The sequence below is a fragment of the Oenanthe melanoleuca genome, chromosome 2, assembly GCF_029582105.1.
Source record: "Oenanthe melanoleuca isolate GR-GAL-2019-014 chromosome 2, OMel1.0, whole genome shotgun sequence".
In the NCBI taxonomy this organism is placed as follows: Eukaryota; Metazoa; Chordata; class Aves; order Passeriformes; family Muscicapidae; genus Oenanthe; species Oenanthe melanoleuca.
In genome coordinates, this window is record NC_079335.1 from 16,353,687 (window position 1) to 16,379,436 (window position 25,750).

Genomic DNA, 25,750 nt, shown 5'->3' on the forward strand with positions numbered 1-25,750 from the left:
TGAAGACAAGAACTGTCTAAACTATTTTCTGGGAAACTGCAGTAAAATAATATTTTATTTCTCATTTCTTACAATACTTGTATGTGAAAAAATAAAAGAAATTCTAGGGCTCTGAACCCTAAAGTTAAAAGGTTCTTTTATCATGCTGGCCTTATTTGATATTGCTGGCTTTAAAATATATGTCTCAACTGATAAATAATTACCCTATTATAAAGCAGTAGTAGTAGTTTTAATCACTATGAATAGTGAGTCGATGAAATTGCAAAATGAATTAATTGTAAGTGTAGGTGCTCAACTGATATTCTCTCTGTAGCACATATTAAATATGCATACACTTGATTTTTAGCTGCATGCATCCATTTATCTATTACTGGTAAGTTCCACACTTCATGCAAGAACACCTGCTGTACACAGAATAGCAAGAATGCTTATTATGATGATTTATTTGTCCAAATATCAAGCATGAAGTTATCCTCTATTGATTTCCTATAATGATACATTCTCAGGGAATATGAACTGCTAATAGACTACAGTGTGCAAACCTTGCCTTAGAGCTAAGTGATTTCAAAATTGTGTGTTATAGCTCAGTACACCCTGAAGTTCATTGATTTTTTTTTTCTCATAAGCTGTAATATATTCATTAATGTTGCTGTAAACTGTGCAATACTTACCCTACACATAACTTCAACACTATCATCATTTCTCAAAGTTTTAGAAAAAAACAAACATAATTTTGATGAAAGAATAAGAGGCAGGAATAATTCCTAAGGTGTATAATTGTACTATGTTCTAGGTCTACTTTATTAGCTCGTTACACATCAAAGGGTATTTTCGAACCTCCTAATTATTAATGCTCAAAACTAGGTAAATGTACTTTTTAATTGTTCTTACCTGTGGGAGTGCCTTGTTTTTTTTTAAAATTCCCTTAGTTTTGCCTTGCAAAATTTTAAGAACATCATTTCAAAGGTAGTAGCAATGGGAGAATAACCAAGAATTAAATAATGATTCATGTGTTTGAATGAAAGATAGTAATTAGAAATTCTTCTATGCTAAAGATATTCTGAGAAGCTATACATTTGACAGCATGTTTCTGCCAAAAGACAGTCCTTTGGCTTATGCCTGTGCTGCAAAAATAGCAACATATTTTCCATTCCAAAGATTTTCTGTATTTAATCTTGTTTAGATATCCATATCTTAAGTGATTATGTTTGCTTAGTTTCCTCAGGGATGAAATTAAAAATTCCAGTATGCAAAAAGACATTTTAGGATTCAGGTTAACTATACATTTAGGAGAAGTATAGACTGTCTCTCAGAGGTTTCAGACTTTCTTCAGAAATTCATAGGTCTTTCTTTTTTTTCTTGTGGCTTGGTTTTATTTATTTTTACTGTTTTGTTTCAGGCAATGTCTTGTTTTTCATATTTATATTTATAAAAAAAGGTTTTATTGTAGGCACTTTATTCCAGTGGTGCTTTCCTCAAAATCATCTATATGAAACTAACACAAAGTAAAATTTCAGAAGTCTTTTCATAATTCTTTATGATTATTTAAACTTATCTTCAGACTAGATATATGGAAGAAATTTTTTACAGTTAGGGTGGTGAAGCACTGAAGCAGGCTGCCCAGAGAGATGTCCCCTGGAAACATTCTAGGTCAGATTGGACAGAGTTCTGAGAAACCTGATCTAGCTGAAGATGTCCCTGGTCATCACAGAGGGGTTGAGCTAGATGATATTTAAAGTTCCATTCAAACTCAAACCATACTATGATTCTTTATTTAATATGTCTTAAAATAAAAAGTAAATGAAACCGTATATTCTGTTTCTTTTCTTAAGAAGCAAAACAACAGATAAATAAATAAATAAATAAATAAATAAATAAATAAATAAAAGTCAGAAAGCTGTGGAATAAGATTTTCTTGCCTCCTAGAGAAATTAAATAGATGCTCCTTTCATTTAGAAAAAATGAATGCTGAGAGCAGCACAGAGAGAGCAAGGTTCAGTGCTTGCTTACCACTGTGTCTACACAGAGGTTTATAAAGATAGGCTCACATGCCCTATATCAGATTTTTACTGCATAACACATAAAAAATATATTTTTCATAGTGTTTTGACATTTGCCTTTCTTTCTAGACGGGCTGTTATATTTGTTCAGTCTTACCTCTAATACAATAAAATATGTTCTTTAAGCTTTGTTTTCAGAGCTGGTCTGTCACCAGTTAAAAATATGGTTATGGCAATAATAACTTTCTACACATTAAATTCAGAAAATTATGGATTCTGAAACACACAAGAATTTAAGAAAATCTATGACTAAGTTTAGAGAAGATAGTAAACTGGAAAAGGAAACATAATTTACTAACTTTTTTTTCATTTGATAATGTTAACATTCTCAATTTGCTATCTTATTAATTGAAAATTAAAATAATCTGAAACCATTCTATCTGAAGAAAACTCCATCTGGGAGATATTTTGCAAAGTTGAAGATTATTTTTTTAATATTATTTTTTAGTGCTGATAATGGCATACCTTGAAATAAAATATATTGTGGCTGTCTGTCTAGCTTAGTGTACTTTCCATCTATTCTCTTTTTGATTATCAACAGACCTTGGCAGGAATTAAATGAAGACACTGTAAACAGAAATGGTAACTGCTGATTTGTGTAAAGTAAGAATAAGTAAATAGGAAAGAAGTTGCTATTATGAAAATATTCTGTCAGTGAGCTAACAGGGAACTGAAGTAAATCAAGACCTCAGGAAAGTATAATGAATGCAGATATTGACAGAATTTACTCTGGAACATGGACATAGCATTTAACTTCCTTGTATCATTATATGCCAGTTCAGAGTACTTCAAAAACATCCTCACACTCATGCAGTTTTTTGGTCATTTCAGTGAAGCCTGGTTACAGTGAATAAACTAAATATCCTCTTTGGTATTCTTCACATTTTCATTCCTAGGATATGCAGAGAGTGCAATCTGAACCATTAAAGTACACAAAAAAGAGGAATGTACAGGGTTATACTGAAGTATAACCATTATATGAGTATAACTCATTAGTTCCAGCTGATGAGCAGCCTTTACATTCCATACAATCTCACAGTCTCTTGTTTACATGAACTTTTACATCAACAAGGCTACAGAAAGTTACAGTGAACTCTTTTACAATTAATTGACATGTATTGTTTTGTAATAATTTAATATTACTCATTTTGAAATTGTGACAAAGGAACATTCAGCAGCAGATGCTTTTAATTAGAAACAATACGAATTTTAATTTTTTGAATTATTATCCTTATTGTAAAACTAAGTAAATGTTTCACACAAAATTAAATTTCTCCTGTCTGTTCAGTTGTAGCTAATGGAACTTTATCTATCAACTGAAAACATCTGGAAAAATGTTTTTGTTATAAAAATTGTATTTAGAGGTTGTCAAAAAAAAGCAAAACAAATTGTGCTAGGCCTGGAATATATATTTTATGCATTTGCTAGTACTATTAATTTGTGATATTATTGTGTTCCTAAATCCAGGCATTGTTTCCACTTCTAGCTGCTTTTACACAAAATGATGATTTTATGATTCATCACTAATTTTAATACCAAAATATAAATTAAGGTTCTAATTTTTTGCAGTTTTGCTTTGTTTTGAGTTAATTTTGCTATTCATTACTCTATCCTATTTAGATATGTAAAATGTAGAAAAACTATACTCATACGTACTGTGACTGTGGATATGTTAATCTACTTGAGTATTCTACTTGCTTTACTTGAATTCATAAATGACCTAAGTGATTTAGTTCATAGAATCATAGATTCACAGAGTGCTTTGGGTTGGACCTTCTAATTCCCACCCTCCTACCGTGTCAGGGACACTTTTCATTAGACCAAATTATTCAAAGCCCCATCCAGCCTGACCTTGAACAGTTCTAGGGTTAGGCATCCAAAAATTCCATGGAAAACTTGCTCCAAGTATCACCACCCTTCCAGTAAAGAATTTCTTCCTAATACCTGATCTAAACCTACCTTTAAATTTAAAACATTTCCCTCTTGTCCTGTGAAAAATCTTGTGAAAAATCCCATTCCAGCTCCCTGCTAGGCCCTCTTTAGGCGTTGAAAGGCACCAGTAGTTTTCCTGGAGCATTGTCTTCTCCAGGAAGAACAGTCCCAGCTCTCTCAGATCATTTTCATAGGAGAGGTGTTCCTGATCTACGAGATCATCCCTCCTCTGAACTCTCTCCAAAGAGTCGATGTCTTTCTTGTGTTGGATGTCCTAGAGCTGGATGCAGCATTTCTCATTATATCAGTAAATACTCTGTATATTTGCCAATAGATTGAATTATACCTGTACATATAATCTTTATCTGTTCAAATCCTCTTGAGTGCAATCACACAGCACATACAGAACAACCAGAGGATCAGGCCCAGACGACATTTATGAAAGGCAAGTTCTGCGTGAGCAACCTGATCTCCTTGTATGACAAGGACACCTGCTCTGGGGATGTTAACTGTCCAGAGTTTAGTAAAGTGTTTGACACTATTTTCCACATCATTCTCATGGAGAAACTGACTGTTCATAGCTTAGACAGGTGTACTCTTCAGAGGTTACTAATGGCTGGATGGCTGGGCCCAGAGAGTCAGGATGAATGGAGCTACATCCAGTGGTGGCCACCCACTAGCAGTGTTCCCCAGGGCTCAGTCCTGTTCCATGTCCTTACTGATGATCTGGATGAGGGGTGGGTGTCACTAAGTTGTTCTGGAGTGTAGGTCTGTTAGAGGTAGGAAGGCTCTGCCACTCCAGAGGGATCTGGAGAGGCTGGATCAATGGGCCAGGCCACTGCTGTAAGGTTCAATGAGATGAAGTGATGAGTCCTGCACTACACCATATAGCACTCCAGGCTTGGGGGATAAATGGAAAAGGACCAGTGGAAAAGGACCTGGGGTCCATGGCTGGCAAGCTGCCTGCCAAACAGAGGCCAAGAAATCCAATGGCATCCTGGCTTTATCAGCAAGGTAAGGCCAGCAGGACCAGGGCAGTGACTGTCCCCCTGTACTCAGTGCTGGTGAAGCCACACCTCACATTCTCTGTTAAGTTCTGGCCCCTCTCTGTACAAAAGACATTGTGGTAATAGAGCGAGTCCAGAGAAGGGCAGCACAGCTGGCGAAGGGCCCAGAGAACAGCGTAATGAAGATCACCTGAGGAAGCTGGTGTTGTGTAGCCTAGAGGAAAGGAGGATCAGGGAAGACATTCTTGCTCTCTACAACTACCTGAAAGGAGGTTGCATCGAGGGTGGTGCTAATTTCTTCACCTAAGTAAGAAATGACAGGATGAGAGGAAGTGGCCTAAAGTTGCACCATGGGAGGTTTAGACTGGATATAAGGACAGATTTCTTCACCTCCAGTAAGGTTACCAAGCATTGAAACAGGCTGATAAGGGAGATGGCTGGAGATATTTAAAACACATGTGTTTTAAATATGTGCCACAGATGTGGCACTTAGGGACGTGGTTTGGTGGTGGACTTGGCAGTGTTATGTTTATGGTTGGAATCATTGACCTATGTGATTCTAAAAGAGATTTAAATAACCTGAAACCTCACAGAATCTCTGTTACAGAAGACCTGAGTAATTAATTACTTTCCTAGGCCCAAATAATCACTTAGGAGAATTAAAACTTCCAAAATTGTAAGTCTTAATAAATCTTATCTGGAATCTTTTGAATAACATTTTAAGAAGTTCTTTCAAGAACAATCTATAGAAAACCTGATTATTCTCTTGCTGCATGAAGTCTCAGATAAGGAATGCTGAAGAACAAAATTTCATGATATGTTCCTTCTTTTTTACTATTTGTTGTTCTGGACCAAAGCCCCACAACATTTGGGAACCTCAAAGTCACATAGAAAAATGTAGTTGTTTTATTCTCATTGTGCTTAAAGCTATTTTATTTATCTCTGAGTTTGATGACAGCAATTACTTGAATATTTTAAAATTTACTTTATATTATATCCATCTTGGTCTGAACTACTAATCACTGTTATCTGGTCAAAAGGCAGATAATTGCATTATCAATGTAAGTATCATGTTTCATAGCCTGAGGAGGTTCTTTTAGAATGCATTTAATAAGTAGGAAGAGGAATGCTTATCCAGTCAAGTCTTTTTATGTGTGTAGCCAAAGCATTTTACAAGTTCACAGCCTTGAAATAATGTTATGCAAGCAGAAGGACACAGATTTCAAAACCAGGTGTTTCACATAGTATTTGTCTAAGGCAAAATGTGAATATATTTTTTTATTTGTTTCTATTAAAGCTTTGTAAATACCTCACTTGTTTAACTTTTGGAGGTCACTAAATGTCAGTGCACAGATTGCTGCTACTTGCTTCTTTGTCTCTTACCTTCTTTCCTCAAGTCCTATCTATTTTTATTCACAGCTCCCTGTGGAGGAAACCTGACTGGCTCATCAGGTTTTATACTTTCACCAAACTTCCCTCATCCTTATCCCCACAGCAGAGATTGTGACTGGACTATCAATGTTAACAGTGATTATGTTATATCATTAGCATTTATCAGGTAAGCTGCTACTTATATTTTTTAAAGTCAGGTTTATAACTTTATTATTTTATTTTAACTTTATTATTGTTCAGATCTCTGTAGTGTAATATATGTATACTTAATATGAATATCAAAGGGATTAGTAATCCTTATATTTGTTAAAAGTTACAGTAAATGCATCAGACTCATCAATAGACATACAGGTGGAGCTTGGAAACTCATTGCTGTTTTCTTAAAAGCATTCTGTTTACACTGACTAATGCTGAGGTAGATGGTGCTCAATTTAACTAAGATTCAGTTTGTGAGAAGGCAGCATGGAGTAACTCACTGAAATGTGTGCAAACAGGATAGTCTTTAATGATGAAAACTATTGATTCATCTATTTGTATGTGACACCTGCTATTTAAGCAAAATTTCAAAAGTAGTCTTTAAATTTAGATTTATTAGTCCATATAATTTCAGGATACTCAAGATACTTCCTGATGTTCTGGCTATTAAATGGAATTGTTCTAGAATTTTCTTTTATCACCATGCAAGACTAAATTGAGCTTAATAGAATTCACAAAGGAACTTTTGCTGTCTGCACTGTATGTAACACATGATGTAAATTAATATATATGTTATGTGTGAAAATTATGCACCCCAACTAGAAAAAGGTAAAAATGGTACTTGAGATTTAAGTTCTTCTTATGCTGGGTGTTCTATAATAGGGTTTATATTGTTCTGACCAGTGCTAATGATGATGACTTCTTTAGAGAGGTAGATCATATAGTTTTCTCTTCTTGGTGCTCAGTAACATGGTATGTGTTTTCATGAGTTCATCCTAAGGAAATTAATCACATAATTATATTTACATAATTAACAGTATAATTATTTTGTTAGTGATTTCAGAATGTTGTAAGTTGGTAAGGAAACTTTTTATTGTGTACTAGCACTTCTTTTGCTGATTTGGTTTAATATCATCAGCTCAATATATTTAAAAATATTCTGCTTTTTATATTCTATATTTAGATATGAGACCCTCCATCTTACAATAAAAAACCCCAAACATATTGCCGTTTGACTCTGGATACTAAGAACAATTTATAGATCTCAACTAATGCTAAGTTAAAAAAATCTCAAAATATGGTTAGTTGCTATGAATCTTTGGTAGAAACTCAGAAGCTTAGTCTTGGTCAAAGTAGATTGCATCTTTGCTGAGAATTGCCTCATTTATGGCACACAGACTGATCTAGAGTGACAAACACTGAATATTCCACTACACAGTCTTTTGAGTGGAACTCACTCCACTTTAATAATTAAAGCTATTGACTTCTTACATTTGCATTTCTTTTATAAGAAAATATTTTTGAGGGAATCCAGAAGTTAAAAAAAGGAGCTCTATCAGGTCTTCAATGCCTACATTTATTTCAGTCAGGGGCTACTGTCAAGTAGAGACATAATAGTTTGGATTTTCATTCTTTTACTACCTACCTTTTTAGAAAACTTTCTTTTTTTTTATGGGGACAATCTTATAAGTTAACTCTCTGTCCTTAACTAGTCTGAATTTAACTAAGTTAGTTAACAAACTATAATGTAGTTCAGAAAAAAACGTGAAGCTTCTTCACATGAAGATGAAATAAGATTAAATACTTCATCTTTTTATTTAAACTGATGATAGGCAAAATGCTTCTTGCTCCCAGAGATACGTGAAAATCACCATCTGAAAGTGTTTAGTCTGGCTGGAAGCCTAATGCATTATATGATAAAGCATTTCTGCCAAGGGTTCCAATAGATCTAGGTTGTTTATTTTTCTAAACCTTTAGAAATAAGTTATTAATTCTTTTCTCTATTTAGAAAGTTTTCCTTTTTTCTCTGGCTAGCAGGAAATTATTGTTTCTAAGGTGTGAAGTAAAAGATATAGTATTTCTTTGTTTGCTAATAAAACACTTCAACAAAACATTTTTTTCTCTCAGTGAAGGGATTTCTTATTCCCTTTTATTGAAACAGAGGTAGTAAATTTCAAATTTAAGCTAATAAGAGTGAAAATGTTATACAAAGCATATTCCATCTGATATTTCTCTTTTTTTTTTCTCTAGCTTCAGTATAGAACCAAATTATGATTTTCTTTATATCTATGATGGGCCAGACAGTAATAGCCCACTGATTGGGAGCTTTCAAGATAGCAAACTTCCAGAGAGGATAGAGAGCAGCTCAAATACCATGCATCTGGCTTTTCGGAGTGATGGATCTGTTAGTTTTACTGGATTCCACCTGGAGTACAAAGGTAAACAAAACTGTTTTCCTTATTTATTTACAAACTTCAGTGCATGAGTGCAAATTTTGGTTTAATTGCTCATAAGTTTCTGCCTGGTGATGTTTTTGTTTTGCTTGAGAATATGATAATGTGAATAATCTATTCATACAAGTACAACGCTAAAGATTACTAACTTAAAGTTACTAGTATGATTTTGTTTATCTTTAATGTTGAATGTATGATTGCTTTCAGTGTTTGAATGGGCAAGCACTTTTCATGAGGGCATGTTGTGATAGGACAAGGGGGAATAAATGGCCTTAAGCTGAAGGAGGACAGATTTAGGTTAGATATTGAGAAGAAATTCTTTGTTGTGAGGGTGGTGAGGCACTGGAACAAGGTGACCAGAGAGGCTGCTGACTCCCCATCCCTGGGGGTGTTCAGAACCAGGATGGATGCAGCTCTGAGCAACCTGGTCTAGTGGAAGGTTCCTTGCTCTTGGCCAGAGCATTTGGAATTAGATGATCTTTAAGGACCCTTCCAACCCAAACTGTTGTATGAGTCTATGATTCTATGAAAAAATAGGAGACAGCAGTTTACAGGTTTCAAAAATAATGGTGCAGTGGCATAACTTAATAGCATATATATATGTTTTATATATATATTTAGATATACTTATATATAAATTTATTTATTTATATTTATATATATGTTTTATCTAGAATTTATTAATTTTTTATATTACATAGCAGGTCATGTTGATTTAGGTGCATTTAAGGTCCTGTGAAATGATATTACATGCTAGAATCTAAGAATCCAATATGGAAAATAAAAAAAATATTTTGGCCAGACCTTTATATGATAAACCACAGTAGAGTTGTCCAATCTGTCTGAGATCATAGCACAGTAAACAAAAACATATACACTTGCAAAATATATAATCAATAGGAACTTTCATAACTGCCTCTGCATGGCTTGAGAAACAGAAATATTTGCTATTAAATGAATATCAAAATATTCTGTAAAGACAACCAGAAAGAAAATAAGGGCTTTTATGGACCTCCTTGGTGTTGTTTTCTTCCCCATTTATTGTGGGAGCAATTAGTAAGTGCAAAGGTATAGAAGGGAAAGAATAATGTATTTATTGCTTTGTAAAGCCCATGAAGCCTCCTTATACTTTCCTACAGTCATTGGAACCTACAGATGTCAAGGAAGTTTTCTCCACAGTATGAGCTAGTCCTGAAAAATTAACAGTAGGTCTCAATCATGTTGATGCTCATGATGTATGAAGTTTCAGTTCACTTAAATATATTTCCTTTTTTTCCAACTAAATTGAAAAATGATAAATGCAGATAGAAGTGCTGTAGAAAGTGATTCAGGATCACAGAACTCCTGAAGAAAAGAAATTATTTTTGAAGAGGCCAGGTTTTTTTTCTTCTGTGCTGTTGAATGAAGTCTTGTGTCATGGAAGCAAAGTGTTCCTACTTTCCACCAATCCAAGTGTGAAGGATATTTATTAGGAAGACAGTCTCTTTGAATTCTTGATCCAGATTTAAACAAAGTGTTGCTGCTCTACTTTGTGAAAGGGACCAATCCGATTTTTATTTATGCCCCAACATGTGTTATACACGAGGTGAAAAGTTCCTCTGGGTGTTGTACAAGTGCGGGGAGCCCTGTGCCGGGGAGGCTTCGCCTGGCAGGGCAGAGGAAGAGTCCACGATCAGGCTGGAAGCACCGAGGGGCAGATCCGTGCATGCCCGGGGAAAAATGCCCGGGAAATTCGGCTAATTAGGAGCCTCAGCACATAAACGCAGTTATCTTCAACGCAACTTGGGACCACTTTTTCTGGGTTTCTTGGAGGGAGCAGGACTCACCTGGAGGGTCATCTTCGCCTTTCTCCATCCTTGCTCCCCTCGCCTTTTTCTCCCTGCGCTCCTGCTTCTTTCCTGGCTGTCTGTCCTGTCCTGCCCTGCTGAGCCGCTTCCCCGAGGCAGCTGGGCTGTCTGTCCTCTCCTGCTGAGCCACTTCCCCGAGGCAGCTGGGCTGTCTGTCCTGTCCTGCTGAGCCGCTTCCCCGAGGCAGCTGGGCTGTCTGTCCTGTCCTGTCCTGTCCTGTCCTGCTGAGCCACTTCCCCGAGGCAGCTGGGCTGTCTGTCCTGTCCTGTCCTGCTGAGCCACTTCCCCGAGGCAGCTGGGCTGTCTGTCCTGTCCTGTCCTGTCCTGCTGAGCCACTTCCCCGAGGCAGCTGGGCTGTCTGTCCTATCCTGCTCTGCTGAGCCACTTTCTCGAGGCAGCTGGGCTGTCTGTCCTGTCCTGTCCTGTCCTGCCCTGCTGAGCCACTTCCCCGAGGCAGCAGGGCTGTCTGTCCTGCCCTGCTGAGCCACTTCCCCGAGGCAGCAGGGCACCAGGGCGGGCCGGGGTTCCGCTGTTTCCCCGCGGAGCAGCCGCCTCCCCCCAGCCGCGCCCCGGCCCCGAGCTCCTCACCGCAGCGTGCGGGACAGACCGCAGGGTGTTCAACACCTCCGGGACTGACCGCAAGGTGTTCAACACCGCCGGGACAGACCGCAGGGTGTTCAAACCCTCCGGGACAGACCGCAGGGTGTTCAACACCTCCGGGACAGACCGCAGGGTGTTCAACACCTCCGGGACTGACTGCAGGGTGTTCAAACCCTCTGGGACAGACCCACAGGGTGTTCCTGACCGCCGGGACAGACCGCAGGGTGTTCAAACCCTCTGGGACAGACCGCAGGGTGTTCAAACCCTCTGGGACAGACCCACAGGGTGTTCCTGACAGCCGGGACAGACCGCAGGGTGTTCAACCCCTCCGGGACAGACCCACAGGGTGTTCATCACCGCCGAGACAGACCCACAGCCTGTTCCTGACCTCGGGGCAGACCCGCTGTGTCCGTGAGCCGCGGCCGGCCCCGCTGATCGCCGCTCGCAGCGCTCGCTCCATCGGCGCGCCGCGCTCACAGGGCCCCAGGACGGATCTGCCCATGGCAGGGATCTGTCCCGGTGGTCTGTTTCTCTCTCCGTCTCTCTTTTCCCCTCTTCCCCCCTTTTCTGTCCCACTTCGACGGAACACTTACCTTTCTTTATCAATAAACTGTTCTCAGATATAATATTGGCTCGCTTGCACTTTATTTTCATCTGAGAAATCTATAAAAAAGAATCCTCCCCAAATCCCCTTTAACAGAGGGACGGGACTTTGTAATCAAGGCAGAATACTATTTCTAACATTACTGGTAGCCCATGTGCTCCACTAAGATGTTTTTCTCTACTACAAAGAGTCATAATGCCAGAATAATGATGTAGCTATCAGCACATTTTTAAAGGGGCTGAAAATCTAAGTAATGGGAGGATGCAGGTATGTGTTAATGTGTGTATATGTAAGTGAGGGAAATTGGAAATCAACTTTATCCTAATTTTCTCTGTTCACCTGAGTATCTCCTGCTTTTCTCATAATAACTGGAATGTGCATTTCAACATCTTTAAAGAAGAGGCATAAACAGAGAAACTATTTCAATTCACATTAAAAAAAATCAGGAATTATGAAATTTGGATAGCTCAAAATCCCTTAAGCAGACGGTCAGCTTGATTAGCGAATTGTCCCATTTTTACTGGGAATATCTGATGAATGTTCCTCTACACTGCTTAACTTAGGTGTATCATAAAAGCTCTTATTCTATGGCCATTCCTTGAATCTTGTGTTCAGTTTCGGGGCCCTCACTACAGAAAAGATGTTGAGATGCTGGAGCATGGATAGAGGACAACAGAGCTGTTTAGGGGTCCAGAAAAGAAATTTTATGAGGAGCTGCTGAGGGACCCTCGACTGTTTGATCTGGAGAAAAGGAACTACAACTACCTGAGAGGAGATTGTGATGATTGGGGTGTTAGCCTCTTCTTACAAGTAACAAACAATAGAACAAGAGAAAATGGGCTTAAGTTACACCAGAGAAAGTTTAGACTGAATTTTAGGAAAGGAAGTCTTCATGAGAGGGGCTGTCAGTCATGGAACAGTCTGCCAGGGAAGTGGTAGAATCCCTATCCCTGAAAGTATTTAAAAGATGTTTAAATGTGGTACTGAGAAACATAGTTTGGTGGTAGATTTGGCAGTGCTGGGCTTACAGGTGGGCTCAATTAGCTCAGAGGTCTTTTCCAGCCTAAATGAATCTAAGATTCTGTGGTTCCCTTCTATTATTCTATAAAAAAACATGGGTGGAAAATCAGCTGAACTGCTTAGTGGAGACTCTTGGCTAGTATTAATTGTGATTAGTAATGCAGCCAGTATTCTCTTTGTTAACAACCTGTCTGATTAGGACAGACCAAATCTGTGGACAACATCATTTTGGGGGAATATGTCAGTGCTACACAAAGGATCTTATGAGGGTATAGAATCAGACTGACAGGAGCCCTGAACAAAGCGTTCTGGTTTCAGCTGAGTTAAAATGATTTTTCTTCCTAGCAGCTGGTATAGTGCTGTGTTTTGGGTTTGGGATGAGAATAATGTGGAGAATATCCTGTTTTGGTTGCCACTGGCCAGTGCTTAGACCAAATCAATGACTTAGGGAACTGCAACAGCCACAACAGCTGACCCCAGCTTTCCAACATGATATTCTGGCTTGGGGAAACCTACTTAGGTGCTGGCTGGGCATCAGTCAGTTGGTCATGAGAAATTGTTTTTCATTTACATAACTGTTTTTTCTGGGGTTTTATGTCTGTCTCTTTTTTAAAATTTTCCTTTCCATTACAATTTATTATTATTATTATTATTATTATTATTATTAGTAGTAGTAGTAGTAGTAGTAGTAGTAGTAGTAGTATTTTATTTAAGCTATTAAACCATTTTTATTTCAATCTACAGGTTATCTCAATTTAACCTTTCCATTTCTCTCCCCATACCACTGCAGATCCTTAGTTGCTTGGTCCTTAGTTTCTGACTGGGGCTAAAACTGAACAGTTCTTTTTTGGCAAATTGGCTGCAGGTCTGACCACAGTGTGTTAAAACAAATTTGTTTTAATAATCCATAATGTTAATTTAATAGTCACTGGTCACAATGTTAATTTATTTGAAGTCAGAGTTGTGCTTGTTCTGAGAATTGGGTTATGTAACAACTTACTTTTTCTATATGTTCTTCTTTATTACCTCTGGGGACCAGATTAAGGATATAATTTTGATGGACTGTGTAATGCTGGCTCAAGATACAAGAAAGTAATTCCTGTTAGTGAGACTGATCTGGTATTTATGCTCAGTTTTTTTTGTCATATCTTTTAGGGAACCACCTATTAGCAATCACAACCTTTATCTTTTCTCCTCAGAGAGCCAATCTGTGGGGCAGATAAGGAGGAACATTTGCCCCACTCCTTCACCTTTCCTTTCACCTTCGCCTTTTCATTCTCCTCCAGGGTAATTTCAATATTAGCTCTTGAGAATTTTGAGTGTCCTTGAGATGTTCAAACCAGCGTATTCATATTGTTATGTCTCCTGAATGTGATTCAGGTTTTATTTGAGGTTAAACAATTTTTTAGGAATACTGCCCAGAAATCTGCCCTGAAGCTGGACCTTTAGAAGTTATAAGGTGTATGGGAAAGTGTGGGCAAATCCAATGTTTTAGTAGTTCAGCCCGGAACAAGTGTAGAATGATGAAAAAGTGCTAAAATATATGAGGAAAGTATCTTATCACACTAGCAGTTCCAGAGAGACACAAATCATTGCAATGTGCTGGGACCTGGCCCAGGCCTACCAAGCCCTATCCAACATAATTCACTGTCCTCAAGTGGAAGAGGTCTCTGGATCTGACAATAAAACCACTGGAACTCTGGCTGCTCCAGCTGTCATGACAGACCTTGCAACTGGACCAGAGGAACAGCCTGTGCTGGTATCAGTCACCCCTACACACAAACAGAAATACTGGTGCTTGTTTGGTAAGGAAAGAGACTCCTAGTAAGAAGGGAAAGGAGGAGGAAGTGGATGAAGAGGGCTACTCCAAAAAAGCCATCATGAGGAGGAAGAGGAAAAGCTCATAAACAAGGCAGTGACCATACAATCAGCAAACAGTCAATTTGGCTGTGCCAATGCTGGGTTAACAGGGCCAGTAATCTGGAATTAGAGGGAAAAGTCCAGCACCTAGGATCCCCTTCTAGGGAAGGGGGCTTTGACAAAATGTTTGAAAATGGGGCACAAGCCCTCAGCCTCTGAAGGTAACTCCCTCCAGGCTTGAGAAAAGGTATCCCTTCTGAGAAGATGTTATAATCCATTCAGGCAAATAGATCATCATGAGGAGAGGTATCCATACCTGAAAGAATCAGCCATGAAACAGATGATTTGTGATGACCTTGATACTGAGCAGTTATCCAAAGATACAGAAGTCCAGTGCAAATGATCCACATGCTGTAAATTTTTACAGAGCACATCAAATGTCACCTCATTGGCAGTAAAGACCTGAGAAGACAGGGAGGGACAATCAATGGATAAACTAGACATGGAGAAAACACAAGAAAGTGGGATAGAATATCAACCTCAATCCTAGAGACACAGCAGGGAATTGGAGTTGGAAGGAAAAAACTCACAAGGGTGTTTTCCCAGGAAAATGGCCACTCCAGTTTCCAGCAGGAAGGCGGAAAGAATAAGACTATAAGTGAGAAAAATTGTAAAGTCAGTTTAATATAGAAAGCAAGAGCCATGCACACATGCTGAAATAAGGAGTTCATTCCCATGGCAGGCTCATGTTTAGCCATCTCCAGTAAAACAAAGCTCCATCACACATAATGATGACTAGGGAAGATAAATGCATAGCTTCAAGTAGCCTTTCCTTCCTTCTTCTTCCCCAAAATTTATATGCTGGGCATGACATCATAAGATATGGACCCCATACCATACGGTATGATCCAGCTTTGATCATTTGGTGTCAGCTGTTCCAACTGGGTTTGCTCCAACTACTTAAGGAGAGAGTTTTGCAAGTTCATGTTAAAAAGATGGTGCCAGTCTTGTCAGATGCTCGTAGTGATAAGCTGAGAGGTAATGGATACAAGTTGAAATAGGAGAAATTTCAGTTACATATTAAGAAAAAATTAATCATTCTGAAGCTAGTCAAATATCAGAACTGATTACATTGATGTCATTGGAATCCTTCAAAATCATAACTGGACTGTACAAAGTAACCTAATCAAATTGACCCTGATTTGCATAGGAGTTGTACTACATCTCTTTCAACCTAATTTTTTTCTTATTTAACGAACTTAAATTTTTCCTACAAATTGTAACTGATGAAGTTGTGCGCTATATGTACACTAATCCTATTTTAAGTGACAGTATACTCATATTATACTTCATTGGTGGGCCACATTTTTCAGATCCAAATGTTATACTGACCCATGTCCTAGGTCTGATATGTAGCCATATCTCTGGTTGAGTTTATTCCCCTTCTCTCTCCCTCGCTTAATTTCTGTGTTATAATGGAGGAAAAGCTTATTAGTTCTATTAAGTACTCTGGAGAATAATTATGGAATGCTTACTATAATTTGGTATGTCTGTAATATTATCTCCAAGAATTTTATTGTGGCTTTATTCTCTTTGAAACTTGGGCATGGAGTGGTAAGTCATTATGTTCTGGAAAAAGCAGTTGCTTCTCTTGGCTTTCAATACTGTTTTCCATGCACTGAGATACTAGTTTTCAGGAGGATTTTGTTTTCATTACCCTGTGTTATTCAACAGAGACTTCCTTGTGGCACTTGAGGTTGAAACAGCATGTCACTGTTTTCAGCCTGTACTTCAAAACCTTACCTGATCCTGTGGTGTGACAAGGTTTTCAGAGAAGTAAATGCTGGTTTCTTTGAAGCTTGTTGCAAGATTGTGTTATGTACGGAAGGAATTGACACCTGGTATGCAAAGCCAAGAGTGTAATGTCACCCAAATTTGAACTGCCTAATGAAAAAAATTCCTGCCTACTTATTACAGAAAATAATTTTTAAATGCTCCCACTGAAAAAAAAAAAAAAAAAAAAATCTTTGTAATAATATAGAATTTCTCTGATGTTTTGCTAAATCTGTCACTGCCCTTACATGTTTTTATCTTAATTAGTTTCTTAGGAAAAAAAGGGGAAGGGGTACAGGGGTAATCAATGTCCTGTGTTCCTAAGTTAGAGCAACATCAGTGGTGAAGAACTTTCTCTCCTGTCTCCTGGGAGCACTTATAAATTTGCTGAAACAGTCTTCTTGCTTGTTCTTTTTTCACTGTTCTCAGCCAGACTGAAGAATCATTTGATTTATTCTTCACACATTCGACTAACTTTTTATACACATTCACTTAGCAATTCCTTCAGATTTACAAAAGTAGTTTTAAGGTGCTTAGTATTTCAGGCTTTATTTCTCAGAATTTGTATTAAGAAACTGTATTTCTATAGTGACATTGTTACTGTTTAGTCAGCAATTTTAGGAGCCTGTCACAACTATAATTTTGGGGAAAAGAAAATTACAGGGCTGTATTTTCTCCCTAGAGATAATTTGTGCTGTGACAGATCATTCTTTTCTCAAATTTTGATTTATGCACCAGACATAATAGATTGCTTCATTTTTTCTCTCTTTATTTTTTCATCTAGTACTAATATCTGCTTTATCTGTGTATGTTCTAGAATATCTTTGAAACATTTAGAATTATTTTTTCATAAACTCAAGAACAATGATCTCACAATACCAATTATGAATCAATACAGTTATATCAATATTGGTTCAATAAGAGGAAAAATTTTATTGTCTTGATTGTCTAAAATATTAGCTATAATCCTAAATTAAATTATCCTTTTTACCTTTTTTTCTCCTAAGTATGATAATTTAGACTTGAAAGAATTTGAAATTTGCCCTAAGATCTGCCAGATTTCCCAAATGAAAGTGTGGTTGGCTTTCATATAATTAATAATATCTGTGTGATATCTTATAGACTTCCTAGTAAATAGAATCTTTTGACTTCTAATTGTCCATCCAAATTTTTGAATGTGTGTTAAATAGGTTTTAGACAACACACTACAACTATCCATATAAATCAGTGTGATACCAAATACCTGTTCTTAATGATTAAAGATGTATTGTAATTATCATTTGTCATTGTGTTGTTTTTCATATCAGAACCATGCTCTGTAGATTATATATGCAAATTATAATAATTTTTAAACACATTAGGAGGTCTTGACATTCTTTTGGAAGATGTGAAATTGAAAATTATTCCATGTTTCCTTCGCCAAATATAAGCACCATGTAATTATTTATCTCCTCTCAGAAATACTGAAACATAAAAGGGGCCTTAAGGGATGTACTTAGTTCATTAGCTTGGCTCTAGTTGTGACCAATAGTTTATGTGTGGCCAAACTGTATAAAAGGCAAATAAAAATAACTGTTCCTGCTTATCTGTAAGTTTTCAGAAACTTCAGTTTAGGTACTGACAGGATCAGATAAAGTGTCTTTTTATGTGAAACTCTTGAAAAGCTTTCCAGGAAGTTCAAAGCCCATATAGTCTTTTGGCAACCATACCTACCTGTAGCAGAAAGTTCCACAGTGCAAATATGCCTAAATATGCCTGGGAAATTTTTTTTTTTTTTTTTTTTTTTTTTTTTTTTTTTTTTTTATGTTTTTGAAAGCTGGTGCCATTCTTGAAAGAAAATGAAGTGTTCCCTATTGATTTTCTACACAACACCCTGAAATGTTAAATATAGTCTTAAATTTCCATCTTCTGCCTGATAAAATATAATATTGCCAACTACATCCTGTAGAGCACAAAATAATCTGCTTTACTCCAGCTTCTACATAATACATTTACTCTTTTTTCCTTAAAGGAAATTCCATTTTTTTTCCTAAATGTTTTACTTTTCTCACCTTATGCATAATTATGCTGTTAATTAGAAGTTTTGAGTATTTATTTTTGTTCAATATGTTACTGGACATTGGTATTCACATTGTAGAAGTAAAAAGGAAGGAAATAGAAAAGCATATGTGTATGTTTGAATTTATCTCAATAATTCGAAACAAATAGCTATAAATGATAAAAAATGACATATTTAGGGAATATTTTTTATATTTTTTCCTCCACTGAGGGATAAATATGTATATGAAAATATACCATCATATCATATACATATAAAAACTCAGTTGAGTTTATTAATTTTGAAGACATTCTTGTTTGCATACTTCTTATTTTGCAACAAATTGTTAATATTGATTTCCTCCATTTACCAATTTTCAATCCACAGATTTTAAAACTAGAATATGCCTTATCTATTGGAAAAATGTCCATATATCTAACTTACTCTAACTACATAACTTTATCATTGATGAGAATGAAGTCTGGAAAAATAATAGAGCACTATAGGAATTTTCTTTGAAAAAAGGACAGAATGCATAGTTTCTGTCCTTATATAGTAACTTGTACAGTTGTTAAAATGAAGGAGAGAAAACATTTGATGCAAAGTCACCTTAAAAAAAACCCAGATTCTACAAGGTGCTCAAAGAAGGCCTCAGGAGAACTCCAGGGAATATTTAGATAATATTTATTTTTATTAGTGGTTATTGTTTAGTCATTTTGGATTATATTTAGAATTATATTCACACTTGTTTCCTCTACAGCAAAACTTCGTGAGTCTTGTTTTGATCCTGGAAATATAATGAATGGAACAAGACTTGGAATGGATTATAAACTGGGTTCCACTGTTACCTATTACTGCGATGCAGGATATGTTCTTCAAGGATACTCCACACTAACATGTATCATGGGAGATGATGGAAGACCTGGATGGAACAGAGCCCTGCCCAGCTGTCATGGTAAGAACAGATTTTCATTTATTTTAGTTGTCGTTGTCATTACTCTTGCTTTGTAACAGGGAAGAATCAATTGAAAATTTTGAAGTGATTTTAATAATATTCTCTTTCAGAAAAAAAGCATTTTTCAATGATACATGTAATAAAATACATCTGTGACACCTCAGGAAACTATTGATTCCAACTTTTATTAGCATGGGATATATAGTGTTATTATTGTGAATAGAGCCTTGTAGTAATGTCATTCTCACTTACAGCAGAGCATAGAGATATATATTATATATTTAAATACAACATTAACAATACTTTGGATGTCATAATATATGTTTGTTTCTTTTTGTTACTACTGGTTTTGAAAAAATACAGATGAAATATTTTGTATATTTAAATAAATATTTAAATTCTTGGGCATGTGGTCTATAGAAAAGTTAAGCCTTGAAATGCAGGAAAGATACAGTTATTCAAACTTTTAAAGGTATAAAGTCTGCTAATTTCAAGTGGATGTCTCAAGCATCAACATTTTTAGATTTAAACTCTAAGAAATTATTAAAGTTTTTTTTTACTGATTTAACAGAAATTAATAGCCACTTGCAATTTTAACTTTGTGAAAAATCACATATTCATATTGAGCACAAACCTCTCCCATGTATGCAGATGACTGACATGTATGAGAAAACTGACACTTGCTTCATAAGTTAAAACCTAATTATTATGTTACTTTCCTAATTATTATGTTACTTTATGTTACTTTATTATGTTAATTTCCTAATTATTTATGTTACTTTTGGAAAAGTATTGTCTTCACAATTTGAAGACAAAATACCTGTTAAATTCATTTCCAATTTGAAAAAAAAATATATTTTAAATAGAATATGGATTTTCTTTGAGGTGTACTTAAATTTCCATTGCAAAGTGGCTGGTAGAGTACCAGCAAAACCAATTAAAAACCATTCTCAAATCTAAAGAATATCAAATATTATAAGCATTTGCAGAAGTTCAGTATTTTCATTACCTACCAAAACCATCATGGTACTGAATTCCAAAACTCGGTGGCATTAAGTTGGTGCAGTGGTTCTTGCATATGTTTGGAAGTGTGTTCAAACTTCCAAACTCTCTGTGTTAGAAGTCAAATAGTTTTCCTCATTTTAAAATGAGGGATGAATATTCATGAGAGGGGACTTGCTGAGGAAGGTTGTGTACAATAGGGGAAAGATTCCCTTTTTTTGGAAGGTCTTTTTGATAGGTAATGAAAGGTTAAAAATACTTTATTGATGCAATATTTGTGTCTATTAGTGTCACTTATAATCTACTTAGCAATCTTCCAGTGCTGTTGAAACTTTCAGTAAAAGGAGAATGTTTTGCTTGGAAATAATGCCTTTGTAATAAACAGGGAAAAGTAAATTTTATTGTAAAAGAAGTCATGAATGTCTGTCACTGATTCCAACTGGACCATTCTCTTTCCTGGATGAGCAAGGCCTTATTTCAAAGATGACAAACCTCATACTTCTTTAGGATATGATGGTGCAGAATAGACTTGTGTTTCTTGTATTGCTTTTTCCTCAAGTTAAGAGTAAGTGGAGCTTTGTAGTTATGTTGCTGTGATATATTATGGTATATTTTGACCATATTATCAATGCTTTCCACTTTTGTGTGATTTACCTCAAGAAAAACAGAACTTTTATATAGATATAAGAAAGATGGTATCAGTTAATTAGCTCTCAGTTACAGAGCTGGCAGAAACAGTTTGAGAGCTGAATTTAGCTCCTGAAAACCAGTCTCACCTACACAATAAAATTTGCATGGTAGAAATCAGATTCCTTCATTCTGCAGTTTGTATTTTTTGCAGCTGCATTGAAACTGATAGAGTTACAATGAAATATGATATAAAATACCACCTCAGTGTACATGGGGGGTTTATTTAGTTAGTTAATTAGTTACAAGAAAAAAATTGAACAGATGCTAAGATTATCTAGGCTAATATGCTAAGGTATTTGGTATTTCACTATGGGTGTTAAGAAGGGAAATACTGAACATATGTGGATGCATTATTAGTATGACAGAGATAATGATTAATGATTTCTCTCAGCTTCAGCAACTACAGTAATTTTAAATTTTTGGTAGCAAACAACAAATGCTTACATAATAGCAAAAAACCCAGTAATGGGAAATCATATTCGTAATTGAATGTGAAAACCTTGTTCCTACCAGAGGAAATTATGTATTGATCACTAAAACATTTTACTATATTTCATCACAGTATGTTGTTGAATCTTTGGAAATATTTGAATCCAAGCTTCAAAATAACTCCATCTGTAAGATATATCTAAAAATATTCACTACTCCTATGCCTATGATTTATTTATTTTTTTATTTGGTACAAAAAAATTCAAAGCATTATTTTGGTTGCTTTTGATCTGTATTAACTTATTATGGCTATTTGAGGCAGTTCAGATCAGGTTTATATCTAAAAAAATTTCTAGGATAGAACACAGATATGCAGAGAATAGCACACTATTACTGCTATTGTTTTGTAATATTGGAAATGATGACAACTTTTCATAAATCATTCAACTTTGTTTATTTAATCAGAGGCTTTATAGCTCACATTTTTATGCACTTTTACATGCTGACCATATGAAGAGCTGTTATTTAAATATACTTCAAAATTTGAATGAGAAATGAGTTGAGCAACTGCAAAAGCCAGAATATTCCTGCAGTTAATGAAGCTGAATGTTACTGTTAATGAGATGCTCTGTGTCTCTGTGTTTTATAGTTCCAAAATAATGATCAGTTTAACCACTTAAGCAGCATACTTTACTTAAAATTGTCATATGCTGATTACTTATGAAACATTTCTCACTTTCTTTTTGCTCAGAACAGCATGCTTGTATTGTAGAATCACATAGACAATGACCTGAGTACTTAGAATTGAAATCAATTAGGATTTTGTTTTGAATACAAAAAGGCTATTTAAATTCTGAATATTCTGAAAGGTTAATTCTTAATAGCTGAGCTTGAAAAATTAATTGATGGTAATTTAAAAAAAAAATAAACTATTTTATTTGCTATTGAACTATCTTCTGAATACTTAATTTTTGTTCCCAAGCTTCCCTTTCCCGTCATTCACAAATTTATGTCCATTGCATTACCATTCCAAACTTTCCTTCCATAAAATCAGTGGAGAGAGACAGACTTCTTAAAAGATCATCAAGGGGGATTTAAAGAGCTTGTTAAGTAGGTATATTTTTCCATTTGCATCTGGACTGCATTAACAGGATTTAATCTGCTTGTATGCTCAGCAGGATATGACTTAGAGCAGCAACACAGGAACTATTAGATCTAGTGAAATATCTGAATATACTGTGTGGAAGCAGAACTGTTTGCACTAAAAGCATACAACAAACTGTATTTTGGAGGGATGTAAGTGTTAAAATTTAGCAGTTGGATTTCTGAGTAAAGTAAAGAAATAGGAATCTGAGTGTACCTTAATCTATAAACCTCACACTACAGACCCTTTTCTGTATGAACACTCATTTTTCCTCATCCATGCAAAGGAGAGCATTTTACACCAAGAACTATCAAGTCAAAAAGCCAAAATGAGAAAATCTAGCTTCCACACAGTGCATTTTGCAGTGAGTGACTAGAGATTTAGTTACCAGTATATACTTCTCGGGGACAGTAGTCTCATTTTTCTGAAGACTTGCAACTGAGTTTTTTACTGTAAAATACCCAAATGTTTTGTAAATAGAAAACAAAACTAATATCTTTCTTTATGGCTAGGTAGACAGCTGGCATTTTGCTGAAAACCCCACAGTTTGTTTTTTTTTTTAATGTGTTTGAGTTCAAAGCTCACCTTTTCTTGAAGATATTCTCTTCATATCAGAAAAAATTTGAAAATTTTAATGGAATAAACTATAAATATTATTAATTCTAGAAAAATTGGAAAACAAAATAAATACAGACACATGCTTATATCCACAGCAAGCAAGCATTATTCTGTCTGACCTTTTGCATATACATTTGGAATTCATAATATGGGTTTACAAAGTCCATTGAATAACAGATGTGTGTAATCATTCCAGACTTTCATTTAAGAAGCAATACTATCATATAATGGTAAGTACAGTATTAGAAATAAAGAAAGTTGTTAATTACAATGATCTTATTAAAATCAACTGCCAGAGAATCCTTATTCCCAATGAATTTAAGGGATTAGTTAAGTGGAGTGCATCATAAAACCAGACACTTCCTCTTCTCTTGAACTAAATCTGCAAGCCAAATTTTGGGAGCAGAGTTAAGGAAGGAAGTGTTAAAGGAAGGAGAAATATTTTAAGGTATATAAAATTGAGGTTTTCTTCAGCTTTAATGTTTTACTTTCTTTGTTAGAAAATAAATTATTTGAAATCAAGCATATCATATCTATTCAAGCCATAATTTTAAGTATGTTTGCTTATATGCAACTGTTATTTTGAAATAACATAATGAATTAGCAGGGAAAACGTATCAACAACTTTAATATTTTTGAAAGTAATGCATAAATTATAAAATATTTAAATTAACTGACAGTTTCTAATTTTTTTGGCAATAAAAGTATACGGAAAATACCAATGAAAATACAGAATAAATCATGTGATTTTTTTTTTTTTCTGCTTTAGAATATTAAAGACTGACACTTTTGTTTGCTTTGAATATGTAAATTTTCTAGTAGAAGATTGTGAAAACATTACCTTAAAAAAATTCTTTCATCATGTGTTTTGAGGTGGAGACAAAAACAGTTTTAGCAGTAGTTTACATAAATATATGCTTGTTCCTGTATTTATGGTAGCACCATAGGTGCATATTTTTCTTTGAAGATTTTATTCAAACAGACAAGGTAATTTCAGGGTATTCTGTTCTTAGAAGGAAAAATATATCTCTACCATTTAGTCAAACAGAGAAACAAATATTTATTTTCCACTCTGCAAGACACTGAATTGGGACAGGATTATGTAGTGTCCGTTAATAATCATGATAAATCAATTAATTAATTAATAACTGGAATTAAAGAAAATGATCCAGTCATCTACACTGGATGTAGCTGACAAATGTGCATATTTCTAACTTAACCTCAAGCAGCAGTTGGAACGTCCTAACTCTTGTGTAAGAGAACCTCAGTAATGAATTGGAGGAAGTTTCAGTAAGTGGAATATGCTGGTGGTTACATCCATAAGACTCATACTTCATTGTTTGCACAAGTTGTGTCATCTCCTCTTTGTCAGTCACAGTGGAGACTGGGGCATGGATGGTTCTGGGCAGAAACCTGCAATTAAGAGAGTGCATAGTTTTAAAACTGAATTATTTTTATTTTCCTTCTTGACTGGGCTACATACAGCATTTTTCCAACACACTACAGGAATGGTAGGCAAGGACATTGCCCAGCTTAAAGGGGTATCTCTGTCTTATAGATCCCATGTTTCTTGATATTTAACTCAAATGCCAAGTTTGTTGCAACCTTTTTTTCTGATGTTATGCTCTTTTGAAGGACCAGTGTCTTCCACAGCAAAACTTTACTCCTAGTTTTGAGGTTTTTGCTAGAACCTTTTCATGATGTATTTCTCTTTTATACCATAAAGTGTAGCTGTGTGTTAAGAATTTAATATAAAGCATCACAGCACCATGCAATATATAGTTGTGTATTCCATCTATTGTAGAAACTGTTTTGTTGCTATATATTTAAAAGGTTTTTTTTTATTTAACAATTTCTTCCCTGGTGTACTGCAGATTTTATATGTTTCTATTATTTTGTTAATCAGTTACTGGCTTAGATGGTATTTTAAACCTTTACTTAGGTGACATGCTAGGAAATACACTGCTTTGGTTCATGGTTGAATTTTTAATAAAATATATTTTTAGACATTAATCTAAATTTATATTTACAACTGAGAGCAAAGATAAGTCATAGAAGGCCAGATGACATTAATTTCAGTGATATTTTAGTTATTTTCAATTCAAATGTTAACTGAATCACACCTTCTATTTGTATAAGATAAAAGTATGGAATGAATTACCAACTGACCTAAAGCAGAGTGGGAGTAAATGTGACAGTAATATGTTCAATATGTATCTGAAGTGTCTACAATGCATTCAAATTGGACATCCTGGGAGGAAAGGAAGCAGAAAATTACTTTTGTTTCCTT

At 35.6% G+C, this 25,750-nt stretch overlaps 1 protein-coding gene across 3 annotated transcripts in view; it reads left to right on the plus strand.

Moving 5' to 3' along the window:
• The window catches only part of CSMD3 (CUB and Sushi multiple domains 3), a 578,246-nt gene that overhangs the window by 401,983 nt on the left and 150,513 nt on the right, over positions 1-25,750 (plus strand). For all 3 annotated transcript variants that reach the window (XM_056483904.1, XM_056483905.1, XM_056483906.1), the window contains 3 exons: positions 6,419-6,557; positions 8,618-8,805; positions 19,383-19,577. In XM_056483904.1, the coding sequence (XP_056339879.1) occupies positions 6,419-6,557; positions 8,618-8,805; positions 19,383-19,577 (522 nt within the window). The remainder of the gene's footprint in view (positions 1-6,418; positions 6,558-8,617; positions 8,806-19,382; positions 19,578-25,750) is intronic.